This window comes from Haematobia irritans, chromosome 3 (genome assembly GCF_050003625.1).
Source record: "Haematobia irritans isolate KBUSLIRL chromosome 3, ASM5000362v1, whole genome shotgun sequence".
NCBI lineage: Eukaryota > Metazoa > Arthropoda > Insecta > Diptera > Muscidae > Haematobia > Haematobia irritans.
This window is the reverse complement of record NC_134399.1, coordinates 62791316-62815079: the sequence shown is the minus strand read 5'-3', so window position 1 is coordinate 62815079 and position 23764 is coordinate 62791316. Positions and strand designations below refer to the sequence as shown.

Sequence of the window (23764 nt, the reverse complement as noted above, 5' to 3'; positions counted from 1 at the left end):
AACAAATACTTCATATTTCCAAAGCAAAAAGCAAAGCTACATATACAACTACATCTACAAAATATCTCAGAGACATTACTGAACACAATAACAAAATGTCGTGCCAAGCATTGAGTGAAAAGCAGCATGAGAAATTTCTAGCTGAGATAATACAAAGCAACAAACTTTTGGAAGAAGAGATCATGGAGAAGTTAACGGGATCTGCGAAACGAGAGAGAGAAGAGAGTTCTGTTACTGAAAACCATACAAAAACCCCGCGGCTGGGGAGTAAAGTAGACACATCACACATACTACACCACATTGAAATGAGTTTTCAAAAACAATCAATGCAGATGAAAAGAGCTTTTGAAGAAATCGACGAAAAAGTCTCTCACATACATAAGAGATTGGATGATGTTGAATCCAAACTCTTAAATTCATTAAACTCACGAATACAAGAAGTTGAAAACAACATTACTACCATTTGTGAGCGAGTTAGCAGGCTTGAGGAAACCACTGTTAGAGATATTTGCAACCGTATTTCTAAAATAGAACAAACCTGCAATATGGACACAACGAAAAAGGAAATGGAAACAATGACTATGCAAATTGATACAATGAAAATGGAAATGGATACAACGAAAGGTGAAATGAAGATACATATGAAGAAACAAGAAAATTTGGCAGTTTCATGCGACATTAGAGTAAATGGAATTCCTTATAGTGAGAACGAACGCCTAGATAACGTTTTTAACGCCATTTGTGAGGCACTGCGTATTCAAACACCACCTTACAAAGCAATATATCGGATTAAGAACAACAAAACAAATAGCCTTGATGGCACTATAGTAATTCAACTTCTTACTCCATTCTTTAAAAACTCAATTCTAAAATCTATTAACCTGTTTAAGAAGAACATGAAGACTACACTTTCTTTAAATCATATTGGATATAATTCTGCAAAACCGATATATGTGAATGAAAGTCTTACAGTCGAAAACTTCAAGATTCTCAGAACTGCAATTAATATGAGAAAAAAACAACTGTTTTCTACTGTATTTTCTCGACGTGGACTTATTTATGTTAAAACAAATTCTAATAATGAAGCAATCTTGGTTGAAAGCATTGAACAACTCGACCAGTTTTTTCCTACATCCTCTAGTAATAATAACTAGATTAGAACTGATTTTATTCAAAAATATTCTTATCCTATTTCTATATATTTTTTTATATTTTTAACACATCTCAGGCTTTTTTGCGTTGCATTTTTTACCGATTTATGCCTGTCTTAAGTAACATAGGAAGTTCCATAGATGGTGTTAATAACGTTATTCGCATTCTTGGCAAACAAAAACCTGGTATTCATATGTGTCACATAAATGCACAGAGCCTTGCAAACAAAATGGATGAATTTAGATACATTTTTGAGCAGTCTGGAGTCGACATAATTTGTGTGTCAGAAACATGGTTCAATTCATCAATATCAGACAATTTGGTACGAACTTATGGTTATACTGCACTAAGAAATGATCGATGTTCTGTCGGTGGAGGCGTTGCAATTTACATCAAAAATCATTTCTGGCATAAAGTTATTTGCAAATCTATGCACAATGATATAGTGGAGTATATTTTCATCGAATTAATGTTTAATGGTCGCAAATCGTTGGTTGGGTGCATATACAGACCGAATAAAAACATCCCTTTTGACTCCCTACTAACTGTTCTAACAAACATTACAGTTCATTATGATGATATCTTACTTGCTGGTGATTTGAATAGTAATTTATTGTGTGACACTAGGCTTGCGGACTGCTTAGAGTCAATTGGGTTATATACAATAAATCGGACAAATCCAACTCATTTCACCTCTTCATCAAGCAGTCTTTTGGATATTTTTTTGGTTGATAGCCCCACTAAAGCTCTCCTTTACGATCAGATCAGTGCTCCATGTTTTTCCAAACATGACCTAATCTTTATGACATATGACTTGTGCAAACCACCTGAAGAACCACCACAAACTTACTATAACTTCAACAAAATGAACTATGAGGTACTACAACAAGAGTTTTGCTCTATCGACTGGGATGCCATTTATTACATTCAATCATTGATCAAAAACTATATTTTCTAAATCGAAATTTGTCTTACCTACTTGAATGTTCTGTACCCTTACAGCAAAGAAGAAATGTTCCACCAGATAAAACCTGGTTCGATGATAATATTGTTGATCTAATTAAAAAAAGAGATCATGCATACAAAAGGTGGAAACGATTTAGAACTCCTGAGCTTCACGAGGAATACCGAAGACTAAGAGCGGTAACTAACAAATCTGTAAAAAAAGCTAAGTCTGACTATTATGAAAATAAATTTCGCACAGCAATTGACTCAAAAAAGAAATGGGATATAATCAAAGAAGTTGGTATTGGTAAAACTAAAAACACAAAAATTGTCGGTGACCCAGATGAGATGAATGAAAACTTTGTTAATTTACCTTTTACAGTAACCATCCACAAAATAATCTTTCAGTTTTACAAGCGAATCATGTTTTTCCACCATTTTCTTGTTTCGAATTTAAATGTGTGAACTCGGGTGATGTCTTGGAAAGTTGTCTCCATATAAAATCTGATGCTGTTGGTCTGGATAAAATTTACCCTAAATTCATAAAAGTGTTGTTGCCAAATTTACTGCTGCATATCACACACCTATTCAATTCTATCATAACAACAGGCCAATATCCCATGGAATGGAAACAAGCAAAAATAATACCGATCCCCAAACCGGGTACAAATAATGATTACAGGCCTATTGCAATATTGCCATTCTTGTCAAAAGCATTTGAACATCTCATGCATAAACAAATCTGTGAGTATCTGGAACATAATAAGCTGTTAAATGCACGTCAATCTGGCTTCCGACCTAAACATAGTTGTGTGACAGCCTTAGTCGAAGTGGCGGAGAATATTAGAGCTATTATTGACGAGGGATCATTGGCATTACTGGTTCTTTTAGACCATTCAAAGGCTTTTGATTGTGTAAATCATGACATTCTTTGTAAAAAACTTATAAATCTTTTTAACTTTTCTCCCACTGCTGTTCACTTAATTTCAAATTATCTAAAGCATAGGGTCCAAATGGTTTTGATTGACAATAAATTATCGAACCCATTGCAAATTAAGCGAGGCGTTCCACAAGGCTCCATTCTAGGACCACGTCTTTTCTGCATGTTCATAAACGATCTGCCAAATACACTTGAACACTCGCAATTTCACATTTATGCTGACGATGTACAAATTTATCTGAACTGCAAAAAATCAAACTTGACAGATGGAGTGGATAAACTCAACAATGACTTGGAAGCTATTAATACTTGGGCAGCTGAAAATCAAATATATATAAACCCTAAAAAATCCAATTTGATTGTACTAAACGGGCGAACAAGCGATATTGATTTGAGAGAACATCAAGTAAAAATCGGAAGCCAAATTATTGTACAGGTATCAAAGGCTAAAAACTTGGGAATCAATTTCAATAAAACCTTGACATGGAATGACCAGGTTGTAGCAGCTACTGGTAAAGTATTTGGGATGCTCAGAACTTTATATAAGACGCAGAATTTCACTCCTCTACATATTCGAAGCCTACTAGCCAAATCTTATCTGATGCCAGTACTATTGTACGGAAGTGAATTATTTACTAAATGCGACGCTAGAAGCAAACATCGCCTGGACGTCGCATATAAAGCAATACTTAGATACGTTTACGGTCTAAGAAGATTTGAAAGCTGTTCAGAGTATCGTAAACATCTGTATGGTATCGGGTTTGAGGATTATCTGAATAACAAGTCACTTCTGTTGATGCACAAAATAATATATACAAAAACGCCTGAATACCTCTACAGCAAACTTAAATTTGGAAGAACTAATAGACGTTTACTGATTATTCCTATGCGACATCAACTTCTGGTCTCTGAGTGGCAATTTTTCCTTAACACATCCCGTCTATGGAACTCTCTTCCTGCACAAATACAAAACCTAAGCAACGCAATTCAGTTCAAAAAAGCCCTTCTTAAGCATTGTTTAAACGCCGAATAACGCAATGTATTTTCTTATTTTATTTTTTTTTTTTTTTTCATTATATTTTAAATGTTCTTGTTTATCGCAATTTTTATTGTTAAATTATTTTCGTTTTAATTTTATATTATGTTTTTTTTTTATGTCTAATTATATATTAATCCTTATTTCGTTTTATGATATCCTAAATATTTTGTTTAGTCATCTTGAATCACATACTGTATTTAAGAGATTGTAATCTTTTGTATGTGAAACTATAAATAAACAAAGAAACAAACAAAAACAAAACAAACAAGTGAGTATGGCACCGAGTTTCCATTTAGCATGGCTTCGTTTAAGGATAGGTTTTTGTGGACTCCATTTATTTCTCTGATTTTGTTTTGTAAAACATAGGAACATTTAACATATATTTCTTTATTTTAACGGGTCAATCTATATAAATGCAAATAAAACAAATCTATTTCATCTTTTTCTCGACGTTTCGTCGGCTTTTTCCGATCTTTCCAGGGAATTTTGTATTTGAAATATCTATAGAGGAAATAAAGTTTTTGGGCAAATTGTATTATAACAAAGCAACAATTCTTTAATAATCCATTTTAAATAAAATAAACTTTATGAAAAGTTGCTTTGGGCTATTCCCCATCAAAACTTTTCATCAAAGACGTATAATTTCATACTTTATTTTACTGATTTAGTTTTGATTTTAGCGGCTAAATTCAGCAACACGTTCAAATAGATTAAGAAAATGTATAGACGTATTTTGACAATTCACAATGATTTTGTTTAAATGCAGTCATAGACCAAGAAATGTACGTAGATAGTAAATTTTTAAGTCTATGGATTGGGCCATATTCAACGACGACCTCTATTGGATATTGTCTACAATGTAAGTGCGCCATCTTGTTATACACATATTTAGGGTAAAATTGGCAACACTGTCCAACTGTAAACAATAAACAGCTGTTTGGTATGGTCTATGGCCTGCTGGCAAAGCACAATTCCTCATAGCGGATCTCTGTAAATAATTTGCAAACTATTCTAAACTACAATGGAAAAGTGGTTACGAGACAGGCTTTCAAATTGTCTGGACTTTGAAGTTCCTGACGATATGATTAAGTACATTCTATCGATGAAGAGCTCCAACGAATTTGATGAATATTTCGAATCTTTGTTGAACAAAGATTGTGAGGACCATCGATTGTTTTTGTCCGATTGCAAGCAGAGATTATTCAGTAAAGCGTTAGTAAGCAAAAAACAAAATACCCAAACTGGCAAGAAGGCTCCAAGTCCAGGATTAGCGGAAATCAAACAGAACAAAGCTACATCTCCTAATAAAAACAAAACTGATATTGGGGCAGGTAATCACATGCCACACCAAGCTCAAGGTGGCACGAAAAAGAAAACCAAATACGTAAGCTTATATACAAACGATGGTAAAGTGATTGGCGACACAATAATGCTAAAGGGACGACGACTTTGTGATTGTCAAGCTTCACAACATAAGTTAGTTAACAATTGTCTTACTTGTGGAAGGATCGTTTGTGAGCAGGAAGGTAGTGGTCCCTGTCTGTTTTGTGGCGAAATTGTGTGTACCAATGAGGAACAACAAGTTTTAAAAGCGGCTGGGAAAAAAGGTGAAAATCTTATGAAATCTTTGAAGGAAAAAGGTGGAGGTGAGTCATTAAAAAAAGCTCTGGAACAGCGCGACAGGCTTCTAGAATACGATCGGAACAGCGAAAAACGTACTACGGTTATTGATGATGAGCTCGATTATTTTGAAGAAAATTCCGTATGGCATTCAGATGAGCAACGTGCCATATATGAGAAGCTCAAACAAGAAATGCATGAGAAAAAACATGCTAGCCGTATAAATCGCAAAATTAAAGTGGATTTTGCAGGTCGCGAGGTTGATGAAGATGTTACCATTTCGGAAGAGTATGAAAAAGCCGTACTAAAAGAGGTTGCAGCTGTAAATGCAAAAGCAGATAATACAAATAACTGGTCCAACCGAAAGCATGCAAACAAGAATAACAACGATATCGGGGATGTAGATCCCAATATTGAGGGTGTGCGTCCCTTATACCGCCCTTCGGCAGAGGAAAGAGCTAGAAATAAGGGATCTGTAGTTAATGATGGTTTGGAGCGCATTTATAACCGTGTTCAGGATAAAGAACTACTAGAAATGCAAGACTTACGGCAATGTTTGTCTATGCACCAACCTTGGGCTTCATTATTAGTGGCAGGAATCAAAAAGTAATTATTTTTCATTATTTGAAAGATCATTTCTGCCTCAATGATTTCATCATTTATTTTTTATTGAATTACATATTTTGATTTACAATACATTTCGGTAAATATATCCGCAGACATGAAGGACGTGTGTGGTACAGCGAACATAGAGGACGCTTGTGGATTGCATCAACGGCCAAGGAACCAAGACCAGAAGAGATCAAAGAAATGGAAAACTTTTACAAAGTTCTATACAATGGTAAGAAATTTGTAATATTTGTAATTCAAATGCATCTAAATTTTTTGTTTTTATGTAGATCCATCAATCAAATTCCCGGAACATTACCCAACTGGATGTTTGTTGGGTTGTGTTAAAATTGATGATTGTCTTCCTCAAGAAGAATATCAAGAAATTTATCCAAATGGCGAATCAGATTCCCCATATGTATTTATTTGTTCCAATCCCGAGCAACTGCCAGTTGTATTTCCAATTAAAGGTCAACACAAGATTTGTAAGTCCAAAAGAATAGAGGGCTTTGGTTTTCCATTCTGAAAATGTAATGTATACTCTCTTTTTTACAGATCAAATAGATCCAAAGATCCATAATGCAGCTTGTAAAACACTTTTGCGTATGAAAGCCAACAAGGGATAACAAATTAGAGGAGAAACACTTAAATAAAAGATACAAATGACCGTTACGGCAGCAAATGTACATTCAGATTCCCAAAATGACCTTCGCATTATAGTAAACCTTTGCAAAAAGTTGACGTTCTGCCAGAGTTTTTTGTAAATAAAACTTAATAAAAAACATTACATAAATTTTTCAAAAAAATGGCATTTTTAACTTACTTTCATGTGAATAATTGTTAGGGATAATAATTAATAACGGGGTTGGTTGATTATTGTAGAATTTTAGAATAGTTGACAATACTCGAGTTTGATTTGACTTTACTACGATTTCTGGTGAAACATCACCTATTTTTCATTGATCGGAATATAGTTTACTAACTGTAGATGGAATGGAAGTTGATGTAGTTTTTTCATACATTTTCCAAAAAATGTCATTTTGAACTCACTTTTATGTGAATAATTGTTAGGGATAATAATAACGGGGTTGGTTGACTGGTGTAGCAGTTTAGAATAGTTGACAATACTCGAGTTTGATTTGACTTTACTACGATTTCTGGGGAAACATTTATCACCTATTTTTCATTGATCGGAATATAGTTTACTATCTGTAAATGGAATGGAAGTTGATGAAGTAGTTTTTTCTTTATCGTTATATATAATATTTTTTATTTTATTCAACCGATTTAGCAAACTTCAATTAAGTACTTAAATGGATATAAAAATGTCAGTTTTTGATTGATTGATTTATTTAGCATTAAGGTATTATATACTATACATTAACTTAATAAGTACAAATTGAAACTTCTAAAATCTTTATTTTACATATATAATCATTTTACGTTTAAATACAAGAATTAAAATATATATTCTCTGGTTCAGTCATGTCTAAATTCGTGTTACTAAAGTGGAACTGGTTGGAAATTTCGGCCCAAGTGCACAATTAAAAAAAGACATATTTTAACGAACCCAGATTATTAGTTCCCAACGATGAACGCATATACGAAACGTATTCGACTGCATTCTCAAGCGCTATCCCGAACAGGTGTCGAATGGAAATGTAGTCAAGTATTGAATTTTTGTTTAAAAGTCAACTTTTTGTTTTTTTTTTTAATCTGCTATATTTTGGTTAAAATTAACCAATATCAACTAACCGACACATTCCCAAAAAAGTCCAGTAAAATCGATAGAACCTATTTTTAAAATTTGGAGAAATAAAATCTTGTCAAAATTTTCTATAGAAATAAAAATATTTATTTGGTAGTTTTGTGGTAAAATTTTCTCCAAACTTGGGTAGATTATTTTTGGCTCGAGTGCCAACCGTGGCTCCTATATGTGGTAAACAAAAATACGAGTCCATCTGGCTGAACTTTCGATAGTAAATTGCTTTTGTATCAGGCTTATCAAGTTACCCATGTAACAATGGACTAAAAATCAACCAAAAAATTGTTATTGTTGGTCTAAATTGTAGAAATGCATTGAGCTCGGTGTTAAGTTCGGGTTTCGCAATGAAAATTATTGGTCACACAAAATTGATGAGCAGAACTTTCTCTATCCAATTTCATTTCATTTTATTGAACATATTTGTAATATGAAGCCAACATGGCCAATAATATATATTACAATAAACAACAATATCTGAATTATTGGATGTATCTTAAATAGCTAGAATAAAGCTACAGGAAATAAAAAAAAACAAAAACCTTATAATACTAAACTTGATTTCCATATGAAGTGGGAAAAATATTGCTTTAATAAAATTAAATTTCTTTGATAAATATCTTTGAAAATTTAAATGAAGTAAACGTTTGCAACTAAAATAAATATAAATAAATTAGTCTAAATTATAAATTCAAAGTAATGTAAATGTAATTTGTTTATATTTGTTTATATATGAAATTTTGTTAAGGTTGTATTTGTTTAATAAACAGCTTTCAATCTGATTACGATGTTTTACACAATAAAGCAAAAATGCAACAAATCTATTTCGTGACCAATTATATCTATATGATAGCCACACGCATGGATAATTTTAAAAGAAGCAAGTTCGCCAGTGCCGAAGATCATCCACCCTACCATGGAAACACTCAAAGAAATGTGTTAGTAGACACAGTAGAAAAATTTGCTGAAAATGGGGGTCACTGTTCGCTGAAATGTGTATGCTATTGTTAAACTCGATTGGCCATAATCATATTTGGTTTTGTCTAAATATGAATATTTCTCAAATTAGGGCTTAACAGCAAAAAAGTTTGCTTATCGCATTTTAACTCCAATTTTCATGAAGCTCCGTTAGTGCAACGTTAGTTAACGAACATTTAAACCGAAGTATAGACATATCTGCCATCCTGTTAGGAACTTAACTGCTGAAAATATTTCGGTTAAAATTAACCGGATAAAATATTTATTTTTATTTTTCTTTCTGTTGATGGCCGTAATAGGTGTATACAAGTATATTATAGGACAAATGTATGGAGAAAATACGATTGTTGGGCCTTGGGTGACATTTTAGAATTTACAAATTTTAAAAAATTGTCCGCTGGACCACAAAGTACAAAACATACAACAGCAGAAACCGACAGCTGTTTTTATCAGACTTTTTTCTATGTGTGCTTATATATATAAAAAGATTGAGGTAAATTTTCACCTAACCTTCTCATAAGTCTTGTTCTATTTAACAGTCGATATGTGTTACAAGTGGAAAGACAAAATTATTCACCTATCATACTAAAGTAGAGAACATACATTATCCAGGGGATTTGCTGATTAAATTTTGAACAAACTATACATTTTATAGTCTAGTCTACTTGGCAACTCTTATTTAGAATTTCATTCGAGATACGAAGCAGTTGCTATTAAGCTATTAGACCGTCAAGTTCGGTTTCTGATATTGGCATTTATCATTATCTAGTTTTTTTTTGTCGTTTGATAACAGAATATCGTATTCACCAACGAAAGGTAGTTTGTTTAGTTCTCCAAAAATAATATGGCAAATCATTGGGAATTCACAGAGGCTGAAATAAATAACATTGCCAAGGAATTTAAACGTGTTGGAGGCAAGTATCATATACATCAATTATTTGAAGCTTTGATTTGACATTGAAATAAGTTATGGTTTTGAACGGACCGTTCTAATGCATTTTGTTATTACATTCATTTTGCAGATAACACTTACTTAGATCATGCAGGTACTACACTGTACAGTGAAAGTCAAGTGGATGCTGCTGGAAAAATTCTAAAAGAGAATTTATTCTGTAATCCTCATACATGTAAAGTAACTGCAGATTTGGTGGATCAAGTGCGATATAGGTAATTTGAATATGCTATCCAAGAGAGATTAGTATAAAAAAAAATTCGTTGTTTCCTTACAGAATCCTAAGTCATTTCAATGCTGATCCATCCGTATATAATGTTGTGTTTACGGCCAATGCTACTGCATCACTTAAATTGGTTGGAGAGTCGTTTGATTTTGGAACTGAAGAAACTGGAAGTTTCTATTATTGCCAAGAGAACCATACGTCTGTGTTGGGCATGCGAGAATTGGTTAAAACCAAGAACAAATATGTTCTCACTAAAAATGAATTACTGCTCAACTTGAAATCGAGCAATACTGCGGAAAATAAATCAACTTCTGCCAATTCGCTACTTGTATTCTCAGCACAGTGCAATTTTAGTGGCTATAAAATGCCATTGGAAATAATACCTTATGTGCAGAAGAATGGTTTTGTCAATCATGGGAAACAAGTGGCAGGGGAGAATAACAAAATTACAGCTAATAGCAATTATTTTGTGTGCTTAGATGCAGCTGCATATGTCGGTACTAACTTTTTGGACTGCCAGAAATATCAACCTGATTTCATCTGTATCTCATTTTATAAAATGTTTGGGTAAGCTGTTTTATTACTACAGGAATTTTTATAAAACTGAATCGTTAGGGCACGCCTGTGTATACTTCATAACGTTATAACTCTAAATGCACGGTCGTGTAATTTTGGGCGATAGGTAATTAGAAGATCTAAAGGAAATATATGTTTAATTTGAGTTGATATACGATTTCCATTCCTCAAAAATTTATAGCAAGTTTTTCTTCATTCATGTACATTTGGAAAGGTCCATGGAGATTCAATTCAATTCAAACATTTATTTAATCAATTAAGCCCTCTTGGACCATACATTGATAGATTTAAAAAAAAAGTACAACAAGCTAAAGAAATTACAAATGCAAAGGAAAAAAATCATAATAATACTTAAAACTAATGTGAATACAATATTCTCAATAGCTGAAAAACTACACGCACATTTCTTTACCTAAACACCAAAAAAACGCAACACCGCATATGGAGGTAATTATCAGTGATGATACAAAAACAAAGTTAATTGTTATAATTAAAATACTGAATTAGTTTACTTTTAAAAGCGCTTAGACTTACGGAAAAGTTCTTATAATCGGATGGAATTGCATTCCATAATCTGGATAAACGAATTATGAACGATCTTTCAAAAACAAGGTGTGAGAAAGTCTCTATTAGAATTTGAGTATTACGAGTAGAGTTTAGAAAATTAAAACATTGGAGGTAAGCGGGTTCACCATGTTTTATAATGCTAAAGAAAAAACTAAGGCATCTTATGCTTAGGAAGTGCTCAAAAGTACAGCCAAGGAACTGATGCGTGAAATACACATAATTACGTCGGCAGTTACGACCATAGACATACCTTAAAATACTGTGAAATGAAGATTCAAACCTGCGAATATTTGACCTATTGGTACCAGTATATACCTCAGCTCCGTACAATATATGAGGCATTAGTAACGAGTGAGCCAACATGTACTTTATTTGCGTAGGCAAGATCACATTTATGCTGTACAACTTTTTTAGGATGAGATTTAGTTTGGAGCAGATGTGGGCAATATGCTGCGCAAAAACCAAATTGGAGTCAATTTGATAACCAAGAGAAGTTATGACATCTTTCGAAAAGACTATATGATTCTGCACAGTTATACTTTGAGGAGTATTTTGGCGACGTGAGTAGTTAAACACTATACATTTAGTTTTCGGAATATTAATGTTGAGATGGTTGCGACGGGCCCAGTCGCATATCCTCCCAATATCGTCGTCCAAATGTGAAATGCAGCGTGATAATCCTCCACTAGTACACGTACTCAAGAGCTGAAAATCGTCCGCATAAATTCCCATATCTACATGTTGAACACAGAGCCGAACATCATTGACATACAACATGAACAACACAGGACCTAAAATGGAACCCTGAGGAACACCGGTAGAAATTGCATTAACACCAGACACACGACCATCGCATCGAATATATTGAGAGCGACCAGACAGGAAAGACAATAAAAGTCTACAAGCTGTAGAAGAAAATTTAAATTCGTGGCAGAGCTTCGAATGTAGTATAATATGGTCGACTGAATCGAAAGCTTTACTCAAATCAAGGGCCGCGAGAATACATGGGTCACCTCTATCAAGTGCCCGCCTAATGTCATCCGTTAGCTTAATCATAAGAGATGTGGTACTATGATGTCTCCTGAAGCCCGACTGACAGTCATAAATTAATGAGTAACGATCAAGATGTTCAATAAGTTGGTCCTTTATTATTATCTCAAAGACCTTTGATAAAGCTGGAAGGATAGAAATGGGACGAAAATCAGAGCAGTCATTACCACTAGTACCCTTTTTCCTCATCGGCGCCACTCTAGCCAGTTTCCAAGTCATAGGAAATTTATTAGTCAATATAATAGTATTAAACAAGTGCAAAATATGCTGTGATACAAATGGAAAAATCAATTTAACAAATCTAATAGGTATATCGTCAGAACCAACTGCGTTGGACTTAATTCTGTATATTGCACTTTCTAATTCTACCATATCTATATTTCTAAAACTAAGACAGTTATTGCGATCATCCTCGTATATAAAATTTCCTAAGCTATTAACAGGTACATAATGAGGCGTAGTAAAATAATTATTAAGATTATCTAGATCTATATCACAGTTATCGCTATCACAGAAATTAGAATCGAGAACTCCCGTAGAACGAACTCTAGACCACAATTCCTTGTAACTCTTGCAGTTTTGAAACATTCGAAAACCATACGAACGTTTAACTCGTCGAATGGTTCAACGGGCAATAGCTCTATACATCTTGAAACGAGATCTACTTTCGACGGATCGATTCTCAATAAAATCCTGGTGAGAGAGATCCCTATTAATAATAGCTCGACGTATGTCTCTGTTATCATACCATATAGGCTTGTCATTTCTAATTACTCTTGACCTCAAAGGGACATAGTAATTAAACAATGCATATAAAATATTACTCAGGATTGAGAGTTGTGTGTCAGTATCATTAGTAAAATAAATAGCAGAAAAGTCAGTATTCAATGCCGCGAGAGACAAATCATCCAGTGAAATAGAATCATAATCCCTAAAAACATAAGCAAGATTATCACTATAGGTCGGGATCCTATATTGCATAGTGCGTTTGAGGATCAATCGATCTAAAATGACATTCTGTTTACCTAATACTACAAATAGTTACATAGTGGAGATCTCCACACTCATAGAAAAGTCTGCTAAAAGCAGCAATCGATTTCTGCTGTTATAAAGCAGCAATCGATTTCTGCTGTTATTTTTGTACTTTAGGGCCTAACGAATAAATTATAAAATTTTTAGTTTATAATTTTTTTTTTCAAAAGCAAAAGCAAAAAGAACCCAAAGTAGTTTTTGGTATACTTTTGCACTGTAATATCCTTACAAGTCCCTAAGCGAATGTCTTCCAACTCACTATGAACTAATTTTCAGTAGTTATCTTCGTCAAAAAGTCATTAAAATATATTTGCAAAATAATTGCTGCTCAACAAGAAAATTGCTCATCTTCAAACCTCGCCTGTATATGCTTATGCAAAAAATATATGTTCGGAGCATGGACCATATTAAAAATAATAATAATTATTATTTTTTTTTTAGTTACCCTACCGGTGTTGGAGCTTTAATAGTAAGTAAGCGGGGCCAGGCTGTACTCAAGAAAACGTATTATGGTGGCGGCACTGTCAATATAGCTATGACTCGTGAAAATTTCCACGAAAAACGTGAAGTCTTTACATCACGCTTTGAAGATGGGACTATACCATTTCTGGCCATTTCTTCCATTTTAGAAGGTTTTAGAACTTTAGACCGTTTAATACCTCCAACAAAGGAAAAGAGCACAATGGAACGTATAAGTTGCTACGTATTTCAATTGGCGCAATATGGTTTTAAAAGTTTAGCTGACCTAAAGCACAGTAATGGGCAACCACTTCTTATGTTCTATAATCACAACGGTTACGAGAACAAAACTATACAAGGTGGTGTTATTACCTTCAATGTACTCAATGATGATGGCTCTTTTGTGGGTTTTGCGGAACTTGCTTGTTTGGCTGCCGTTCACAATATACAACTAAGAACTGGCTGTTTTTGCAATCCTGGAGCTTGTCAATGGTTTTTACAATTAAGTAATGATGATATACGTAAACAATATGAGTCGGGTCACATTTGTAGTGATTATAATGATCTCGTGGATGGCATGCCTACCGGAGCTGTGCGAATATCCTTTGGCTATATGACAAGAAAGTCAGATGTGGACCGTGTGGTTGATATGATTAGGGAATGTTACTTAACTACCGCTGAAAAACGGTTATCCCTAATGGAAGCATCCGAAATACCAAAGCCATTACAACATATTCCAGATAGATTACGCAGAAAACCTCAATTGAAAGAAATTTGCATTTATCCCATAAAATCGTGTGGATCCTATAAAATCACCGAATCATGGCCATTGCAATCCACTGGTCTTTTATATGACCGCTGCTGGATGATAGTGGACTCTACAGGTATGGCTATGACACAAAAACATCATACAAGACTATGCCTCATAAAGCCTAAGATATATAGAGAAAAGGGTGTTCTGGAATTAGGTTTTCCAAACATGCCACCGGTTTCTGTTCAAATAAATCCCGTTTTTGAGGACTCCGATAGGGTTAATCCTGCTTTTTGTCAAAGTAAGGTATGCAAAGATTTAGTAACCGGCTATGACTGTGGAGACGAAGTTGCCCAATGGCTTGAAGATTGCTTAGAAACTCCTGGTTTGAGATTAGTCAAACAACACAATCAAAGAAAATCCCAAGATGGTGATACCAAAGACTTATCATTGACGAATCAGGCTCAATTTCTACTCATCAATAGGGTTTCGGCCAAATGGTTATCTCAGAAAATAACCACCGAAACAGAGCCCCTACAAAGCACTATCAATCGATTTAGAGCAAATTTTGTTATTGAAACCAATAAGGCATTCGAAGAGAATGACATTGAATCCTTGCAAATTGGTAGTACTCGCTTTGAAGTACACAGTTTTTGTACACGTTGTCAAATGATTTGCATAGATCAGCAAACTGGACAAAAAACAGCTGAACCTTTGCGTACCATTGCTCGAGAATTTGGAGGAAAAATACGTTTTGGTATTTACTTATCCCTAAGCCGAACACCTACGGAAGGTGAAATGCTATCACTGCAAGACGAAGTAATAATAAAGAAAAAAACTACAAAATAACATTAACAAATTCCTATAGCTTTATTTAAACATTATGTAATTTGGTATTGGCCATAATATAAGTCACACTTATTTGGCCCACAGCTGTGCTAGGTGGCGACATAATTTAAGCAATTTAAAATCACATTAGTATGCAGTTATCAATGGGTTGTTCTTTTGTTTTCTCCATTGGCTGACCCAACTCTGCACGCTTCACGTTGTCCAGAACGCTTTGGTGGTCAGGAAATGCCAGAGAACCCAACTTCGAGTGCACCAATTCTTCATTAATTTTCACTTCAAAAGATCCTTGTCTTCCCTTGTGGCATATGACCTCTGTGTCGGGTTTCTGTTCTAGTAAAAAGTTTTGCAACATTTTACATTGCCACTCGAAGTTACACTTCCCACTTTAGAAAATTAACTTTATAACAAAACTAAATTGAAATTATTGTTTTATTGTACTTACCAGTATTCCACATCGACTTTAACCATACTAAAAGTAACGGAAAAATGGATAAATGAAAATGAATGCAAAGTGAAATATCCGTTTCGAGTTTTGCCAATTGTTTACATTCGCAATATCAAATGACATGAAAAAATAACAGGTACTGTGTACGAAATATTGTCATTTTGTAATAGTCCTGTTTTTACGATCAATTCATGGTGGACTACAATATTTCTGTTTGCGTACTTCAGTACCAAAATTTTTAACTTTCGATCCACAATTATTCAAGATTAGGTTTCTAAAACAAGTTCGCAAAAATTTTGCTGAAAAGATTTTAATGATATTTAAGTTTGATTGTGAAATTGGTTGTACAACTAATCTCATAACCATTAAGATAGCCTCAATTTGATTTTATAATGGATAAATATCCGCCGCCGAATATACAAATTTTTATCGGCTTAACCGTCAACCGCCGCCGCGGGAGATAAAAATGTGTTGGCTTCATTCTCTCATTAAAACGCTTCTAATTGACACTGTGAAATGTATTGTTTTTGGCCAGCAGCTGATAATTATGTTCAATCTCTTGTAAGTTTGTACTGGGACAAATCTCCAACAAAAATTTGCAACTTCTCCATAGGCCGCTACTATGTTCGATTTTCGAGTTGAAAATCACTTTATTTTCGCGATTATTTTTTTCTGAAATAATCAAAATTATATGTGGTATGAAAACAAACATATACCTGTTAAATCTTGACGTAATCTAGATGGAAAAGAAAGTGCGTATGAATTGAGCTAAATTTCCGGCTTTAAGGTCGAAACACAATGAAAAAAAGCAGGCGTGTGCTTTAGTTTTTTTTTTTTGCTTTAAAGCGGCTTTATTTTTCCCAACACACTTAGAAAAGCGCAACGCTCGCTTCATGTTTTTTGATGCTTCGGCGCCAAGCCTACATTTATTGAGTGCCGTCTCATATCATTACTTGTTCTTCAACTTTTTTCAAAGCAAAGAATAAAGTGAAGAATTAAGCGGCGTGTTCATTGTGTATCGGTCTTTATTTCTCAAATGTCAAATTTGATCTTGTCCTCTTTTTTTTAATAAACAAACGACTTCCAGAAAAAAATTTGTGGTAATTAAAAAAAAAAAAAAACATATCATCGGGTATTCAAACGGAGCTAATAATAGAGAGTTTTTAATTTAAAGTTTTGGTATAAAACCTCTGCCAAGCATTCCTTTTTTTTTTGAGACACTTATGGGTTTTCCTTTGCGTCTATTTTGAATGATATCCCCATCACTACCAAAGGGCAATTTTTAAGAGCTAAAGAGAAATTAAAAACAAAAATGCATAAAATTTTATGGAAAATCTTTTGAATCCAGTAAGATTCAAATAATTTAATGTTTAATGATTATTACATCCTAATTATGGTATTTCATATCAAGTTGAGGGTGAACGCCAGGAGCAACTCTAGTTTAGCTATACCTCGTAAAAAAAAAAAAATTTTTTTTGGGTCGATAGAGAATTAAATTTAATATCGAAATAAAGAGTAACCGGTTGGCGGTCGTAACCGGTTAACCGGTTATTTGAACCTAAAGTGTAAGCAAATAATCGTTAATAAAACCGGTTTTAGTGAACCGATTACTTTCAAATGTACATCACTAGAAAGCTAGAGATACGACCTTTCAAATGAGGTGCAACTCGAGATTATCCGGTTATTAGTTTAGGTTTTATATGAAAAAATACGTATTTTTGAACCGGTTTTTTTTACAAAACCGTCCTTTAATCCAAAAACGCTCGATGTAAAGGTACAAAATTACTAATTGCATTGTGTAGCTTACACTTCTACCTATCCGTTAAAGTCATTTGCTTGCCGATATCTGCCTTAGAACCGGATATATTTGATCTGAAATGTAATTGTAAACGTAAAATTTGAATTTATCGTTAATAAAACCGGGTTTAGTGAACCGATTACGATTACATCACTAGAAAGCTTAAGATACGACCTTTCAAATGAGGTACAATTTGAGTTTATCCGGTTATCAGTTTAGGTTTTAGATGGAAAAATAGGTGTTTTTGAACCGGTTTTTTTACAAAACCGGCTTTTAATCCAAAAACGCTCAATGTAAAGGTACAAAAGTAATAATTGCATTGTGTAGCTAACACTTCTACCTATCCGTTAAAGTCATTTGCTTGCCTATATCGCCGTTAGAACCGGATATATTTGATCTGAAATCGCGCGATTTTTTTGAAAAAATTTTTTATATTTCTAATCTTATACGGATAGGATATGGGTAATATGTCTAATTATAAGAATAAGAAAGCGCCGCTGGCAAAAAATTTTTTCAAAAAAATCGCGCGATTTTTTTATTTTTTAAACCGTATATGGATATATAATAGTTAATATCACCGGTTATAGTAAAGATAGCAGCTTGATTTTGACCTTGATGGAAAGGTAGAAGTGTTAGTTACACAATGCAATCCGTTATTTAGTACTTTTATATGGAGCAGTTTTTGAGATATAAGCTTATTTATAAAAAACCGGTTCCGAAAAATACAAGTTTTTACCCGTACAGCTGGAACGGATGAAGCTTATATAACGGTTCATACATCATTTTAAAGGTCTCTTCAAGACCTTTCTAGTGATGCACTTTTCAAAGTAATCGGTCCTATAGAACCGGATATATTAAGGATTTTTAACTTACACTTTAGAACCGAATAACCGGTTATCCGGTTACGACCGCCGAGAAAAAAAGTTGTTGTTGTAATCTGCTCAAAGAGTACTACCATCTGTGAAGTTTTGAAAAAAATCTGAGAAGTATAGCTAAACTAGAGTTTAGCCTAAAATTAATTTTTTGTTGAGAATTCGATTTTCTCAAATGGAATTCTGTGCTAAATCGTTCACAAAATATTTGAAAGCTTATTGAATGTAAGCATTTCTCCCATGCTTGTGTGTATTGGGTCATTTCCAATTCGATGACACACCGTTGACGTTGCACGTCTACTTTAGATTACAGCAACGATGACAATCAATTGTGAATGAATTGTTTACAAATCTGCTTTCATCGAATCCCAGAATCCCACAGAAACTATTTACCTATAACAATGTCACGCTGTATAGTTATAGATCGTCGAAATGCTATAATGCTGATATGGATATTCGTTCTCAGTGGCATACGACAAAGTAACACAGAGGAAAAAGGCGGAGGAGCTGTTCCAAACACAAACAATGAGGTAGCGCCCTATGTGATCCGGAACTTTAACGAAACAACCCAACAGTTATCGCAATGTCAGAATACAGCAAAATTGAATTGCAGTGAACTTCTATTTCCTTGCATAAAATGCATTTATAATCACACCTGCAACTACCCAATAAACACAAACGTTTGAAAAATACTAAAATGCAATAATTTTTCAAACATTTTTTCAAAGGATTAGGGTAATATTCAAGTTGAGAAATTGTTGAGAAAATCGCGTTCTCAACAAAAAACAGACATTACCCTCAACAGTAAAATTCAACACAATAGCAATAATTTCTCAATTGTAATCCTCAAATTGAAATGCATCGCTACTCAATAATTTCTCAAACATTTTTCAACGTGAGAAAAATAAAAAATTAGCATTGTTGCGAATCCTTTAAAACCACAATTTGTATGAAAGTCAATCCTAGTTCTAACTGAAAGTCAATACTAAATTTCTAGGGATTTTGTAAATTTTATTATTTTTTTCGTTAACAAATATAATAATCTTAAAAATAACATTAATAATATATAAAAATAATAATATAATACCAATCAAAATGTAATTATCTTATTAAACATATTAATAAATAAAACTATGAATACAACTTTAAATATCTTAAACATTTTTACATGTATAATTCCATTTCCTCCATAACGTTGGTGTCAAATAACTATTAATTAATATGCTGGCAATTTGAAATAATTACTATCGAGGAACTTGCTGGCTTGTGTGTTAGAATAGATTCCAGCAAGAGGAAATCACAAAATATCAACCTGATGACGGGATGTAAATTAATGTAATGCACATTTTCATCCAGAAGTTATTGATATTGGAATTGTTGCACTTTGTTTTAATTGGTTGCACTTTGTAAGTTTTCTGAAAACTTTTCTTTGTTGTTTCCTTCATTGGTTTTTCATCGGCCAACATCTTCCAAGAATATACCATCCAATGATATTAGTTTTCTGCAAAACAATCGAGTTTTGTGATTTCCATTATGTTTTCATTTCACTTTTTATTTTGACTTACCAATTTGTATTTCTTTCAACTGACCACGTACTTCGTGATTTCCTCAAGAACGTTGGTGTTACAAAATTGTTGTTATTAAAATACTGGCAATTTTCAGGAACTTGATGACCAGATAATTGGAATAAATTTCCAGCAATTTCAATTCACAAAATAACAAATTAAACCGATGATGCGATGTGATGCGAATTATCATCCAGTAGTTGTTGATATGGAAAAGCATAAATACCAAGTTTTTTTGGTTGCACTTTGATTTATGGAATCTTTCTCTTCTCGATAAGCCACTACCATTGTTCATCGGCCAGCCTCTTAATGTGTCCAAGAATCAGCATCCAAATATTTTAGTCTTCTGCAAAGAGATTTGAGTTTAGTGACTTCCTTAAAGTTTTCATTTCGTGTTTTAGTTTTACTTACCAATTATTATAAGCATTTTCAATTGATTATTAAAAAATTTCCACATTTTTGTATTTCTTCCACGAACTTTGTTGTCCAAAGTAGTATTGAAAACCATGTGGTTTTTTCGTTGCATTTCAGGGTAGTGTTTTGTCAAAGTTTTCTCCAATTATCTTCAACACATTTTCAAAGTTTTCGTCAACATTTTGCCAAATTGGTTGTAATTCGCAAACAACTTGAAGATGTATTGAAGATGAGCTTTTTCAAGTCAAGTTGAATTTATGTTGAAAATTATATTTACCCTCAAACTGAAGAGATGTTGCATTTGAAAAACGCTCATCCTGTGTTTATTGGGTATGGACAGGAATTGTATGTAAATTGTACAGCTTTACATCAGGTTGAATGTCAAGGAAGTCGATGGTTTTGGAATCAAATGAATTGTCGTTATTGCTATCAAACTGAGAAATGGCAACAAGTTTGTGACCAGAAAGGAAACTGTAACTCTGTTAATGGTCAATTTTATAAAACCAATTGCACAGTGAGACCGGATGTGTTTTGTTTAGGAAATCGATCATTTACAAGAAATATAAAATGCAATTGGACGCAGGGCTACCGATGGAGTACTGCTGTTATAATAAGCCTTACGTTGGGGGGTTTTGGAGCTGATCGATTTTATTTGGGTCATTGGCAGGAGGGTATCGGAAAACTATTCAGTTTCGGTGGCCTAGGAGTATGGACTATAATTGATGTAGTGTTGATATCTTTGCATTATTTGGGTCCTGCCGATGGATCGCTGTATATATAAAACGTGATAACCGTAATATACAAAGTAGCTCCTAAGTATAGATGTAGACAAATATATTTATGTATTGTTAAAGTTTAAGTAAACAAAACCAAACCAAAATTTTAATTTGATAAAATTTCTTTTTATTTCAATTCTCTTATTCCTTATCATCGTCGTCTCCAAAACGTATATGTTTACTGATAAGTTTTTTCACTTTTTCTCGACCCCGTTTTTGTGGCACTTTGACTTGTTTGTTCAATTTTTGCTCCCGATCCTTTTCGATTTTACGCCAATAAGCTTTTTCCGCTTCTCCAGAAAGTATTTTGCATTGATATTCAGCACAGCTGACATTTTGCAAAAATTCGTTTGCTTTCTCAGCCGAATCGAGCCTAAGGAAAGCTTGCATAGAGCCTTCTTTTACATCCACATATTTAACGGATGTGTATTGGCGCATATCCGCTTTGTATTCTTTGACATTTATGCATGGTTCCAGGAAAGACATTTCAACTATAAGACCCTCTTCATAAGTGAAAAGAGGTGGGCGCTCAAGTGCGGGGTTATGTTGACCCTTTTCTGCTGTAGGAGTTTTCGGTTGGTGTTCCTCCGCTGCAGCTCCATAAAAGTTCATATTCATTTTCTGCAATTTATGTTTAGATTCTTTCGACTTTTTCTTTTTATCCTTTTGAGGTAATTGGGAACCACCTTCATCCTTTGTGATATCCGAATTTTGCCTTTTGTGTTCCTGCTGTTCCTTCCATGCTTTACGTTTAAGTTCTGCCACCTTTTCCCTTTGCAGATTCAAATACTTATTACGAAGTCGTTTCCAATCCTTTTTGGGTAAAATTTTCAATTCGTAGTAGGAAACGTCGGTATTCAATTCTGCCTTGCGTTTAAGTTTTTCTTCCGATTTGGATTTCTTTTTACGTTTTCTCCGTTTTTTCTTCTCCGTTTCTTCACCATCATTTTCTTTTGACACAGAACTTTCATTATCGGTTTGGGGCGTGGCTTCTTCGACGTTGGAAGTTGTTTCCTCAGCATCATGCGACTCAGTTTTTACTTTTTTGGAATCAGGTTGGTTTTCCATGTCCTGGTTAGATCTTTTCTTAGAATCAATTTTGGGTTCAGAGATGTCACCTTCTTCGGCAGCTTGCTCTTTAATGAATGATTTTACACTGATCAATTCGGAGGGATCCTTTTCTTGCATACATAGTACTCCGTTGAATTCTTTAAACGATTCGATGGCCTTGCCAACACTTTCCTCTTTTTCGAACTCAACGAAGCCGAATTCCTTGATCTTGTGGGATTTAGCATACTTGGGTAAGGAAATGTATTCGACTTTGCCGAATCGCTCAAATATTTGTCGTACCCATTCATGATCCGCGGTAGGAGGTAATGCTTCAACATAAATTGTTTTCTCGTCCACGTTGCGATTTTCCACCAACGGAGTCTTCCGTTTGACTTTTGTTTGTGTTTCATCTAGCTCCAATAGTTGTGAATTTGTTAGAGACTTTGCAATGTCCTCCACACGCGTAGTAATGGCTTTCATTTTATTAAACGTTAGGAATACATCCAAGGAAATATCTGCAAATATCTTGCAATTAGTTAAACCTGTAATAATTTTAACTTAATCATATTATTCATTACTTACACGGATCCTTGTCTATTAATTGCTTAAGAAATCGATCTTTGCTTAGATTTGCATCGCCAAAATAGAATTCCATTTGATTTCGTATTCCATTATAGTAGTGTTTTTTGCGTTTCCGATAGCTTTTAGTTTGTGCCGTTTGACCTTCTTCAGTTCTCTGTTCCCTTGGTGGTTCTAGATTTGCCTCATCGAGAGTTGGTGTTTCGGTCGATTGGGTAATATCACAATGTTTTTTACGTTTTCGACTGATTTTCTGAAGATCATCATTTTCACCATGAGTCACACTTGACGAATCGTCGGTTTCCGATATCTCATCCTGCTGTTCCTTGGATGCAAAATCATCCTTGCGACTTTTTTTGGTTTTAGTGCCCATATTCGATGTTGTAAAAAACAATTGTCTTGCTATATGAGTAGTGTTGTCAATTTTGCATTTCTTGTTTATGACTGAGTTAGAGATTTTTATGTGTTCACACGGTATAGTTATTACAAGCATTTCTCCAATGCTTATATTCAATACGCTCCCAACATTTTTTCAAAGAATTAGATTAGAATTAAATTTGAGAAATTGTTGAGAAAATCGCGTTCTCAACAAAAAACAGAAATTACCCTCAACAGTAGAGTTCAACACGTTAGCAACAATTTCTCAGCATATTAGCAACAACTTTTCAAATTAGATCTCATTTTAATGCTTCAAAACTATTGAAAGCAAGCAATTTGCAAGGCCATTTGATTTAATGATGAAGATGGAATTCACTATC

At 33.9% G+C, this 23764-nt stretch overlaps 6 protein-coding genes and 1 long non-coding RNA gene across 7 annotated transcripts; 4 read left to right on the top strand and 3 right to left on the bottom strand.

Moving 5' to 3' along the window:
• Positions 1-1258: 1258 nt before the first annotated feature.
• On the top strand, positions 1259-4070 carry LOC142230955 (uncharacterized). The gene is made up of 3 exons (XM_075301573.1): positions 1259-2029; positions 2155-2404; positions 2506-4070. Exons 1-3 carry the CDS (start codon positions 1259-1261, stop codon positions 4068-4070), a joined length of 2586 nt encoding a protein of 861 aa, XP_075157688.1.
• Positions 4071-5008: 938 nt separating this feature from the next.
• LOC142229648 (activating signal cointegrator 1) lies at positions 5009-7111 on the top strand. Its single transcript, XM_075300231.1, has 4 exons — positions 5009-6302; positions 6416-6537; positions 6596-6790; positions 6861-7111. Exons 1-4 carry the CDS (start codon positions 5098-5100, stop codon positions 6929-6931), a joined length of 1593 nt encoding a protein of 530 aa, XP_075156346.1. The 5' UTR covers positions 5009-5097; the 3' UTR covers positions 6932-7111.
• A 2632-nt stretch (positions 7112-9743) lies between these two features.
• Positions 9744-15517, top strand: mal (molybdenum cofactor sulfurase). Its single transcript, XM_075298979.1, has 4 exons — positions 9744-9959; positions 10068-10212; positions 10275-10790; positions 13890-15517. The coding sequence occupies exons 1-4, from the start codon at positions 9890-9892 to the stop codon at positions 15505-15507; spliced, it is 2349 nt and encodes a 782-aa protein (XP_075155094.1). The 5' UTR covers positions 9744-9889; the 3' UTR covers positions 15508-15517.
• On the bottom strand, positions 15505-16082 carry LOC142228528 (migration and invasion enhancer 1). Its single transcript, XM_075298980.1, has 2 exons — positions 15950-16082; positions 15505-15890 (listed from the first exon to the last, which is right to left on the bottom strand). Exons 1-2 carry the CDS (start codon positions 15973-15975, stop codon positions 15629-15631), a joined length of 288 nt encoding a protein of 95 aa, XP_075155095.1. The 5' UTR covers positions 15976-16082; the 3' UTR covers positions 15505-15628.
• Positions 16083-18911: 2829 nt separating this feature from the next.
• On the top strand, positions 18912-21487 carry amx (TM2 domain-containing protein 3 almondex). Its single transcript, XM_075299267.1, has 2 exons — positions 18912-19284; positions 20933-21487. The coding sequence occupies exons 1-2, from the start codon at positions 18958-18960 to the stop codon at positions 21380-21382; spliced, it is 777 nt and encodes a 258-aa protein (XP_075155382.1). The 5' UTR covers positions 18912-18957; the 3' UTR covers positions 21383-21487.
• Positions 19636-20872, bottom strand: LOC142228758 (uncharacterized). Its single transcript, XR_012720263.1, has 3 exons — positions 20599-20872; positions 20188-20533; positions 19636-20123 (listed from the first exon to the last, which is right to left on the bottom strand). It is a non-coding gene; the product is annotated as an uncharacterized LOC142228758 (long non-coding RNA).
• Larp7 (La related protein 7) lies at positions 21482-23416 on the bottom strand. Its single transcript, XM_075299266.1, has 2 exons — positions 23010-23416; positions 21482-22942 (listed from the first exon to the last, which is right to left on the bottom strand). Exons 1-2 carry the CDS (start codon positions 23377-23379, stop codon positions 21519-21521), a joined length of 1794 nt encoding a protein of 597 aa, XP_075155381.1. The 5' UTR covers positions 23380-23416; the 3' UTR covers positions 21482-21518.
• Between the last annotated feature and the right edge of the window lie 348 nt (positions 23417-23764).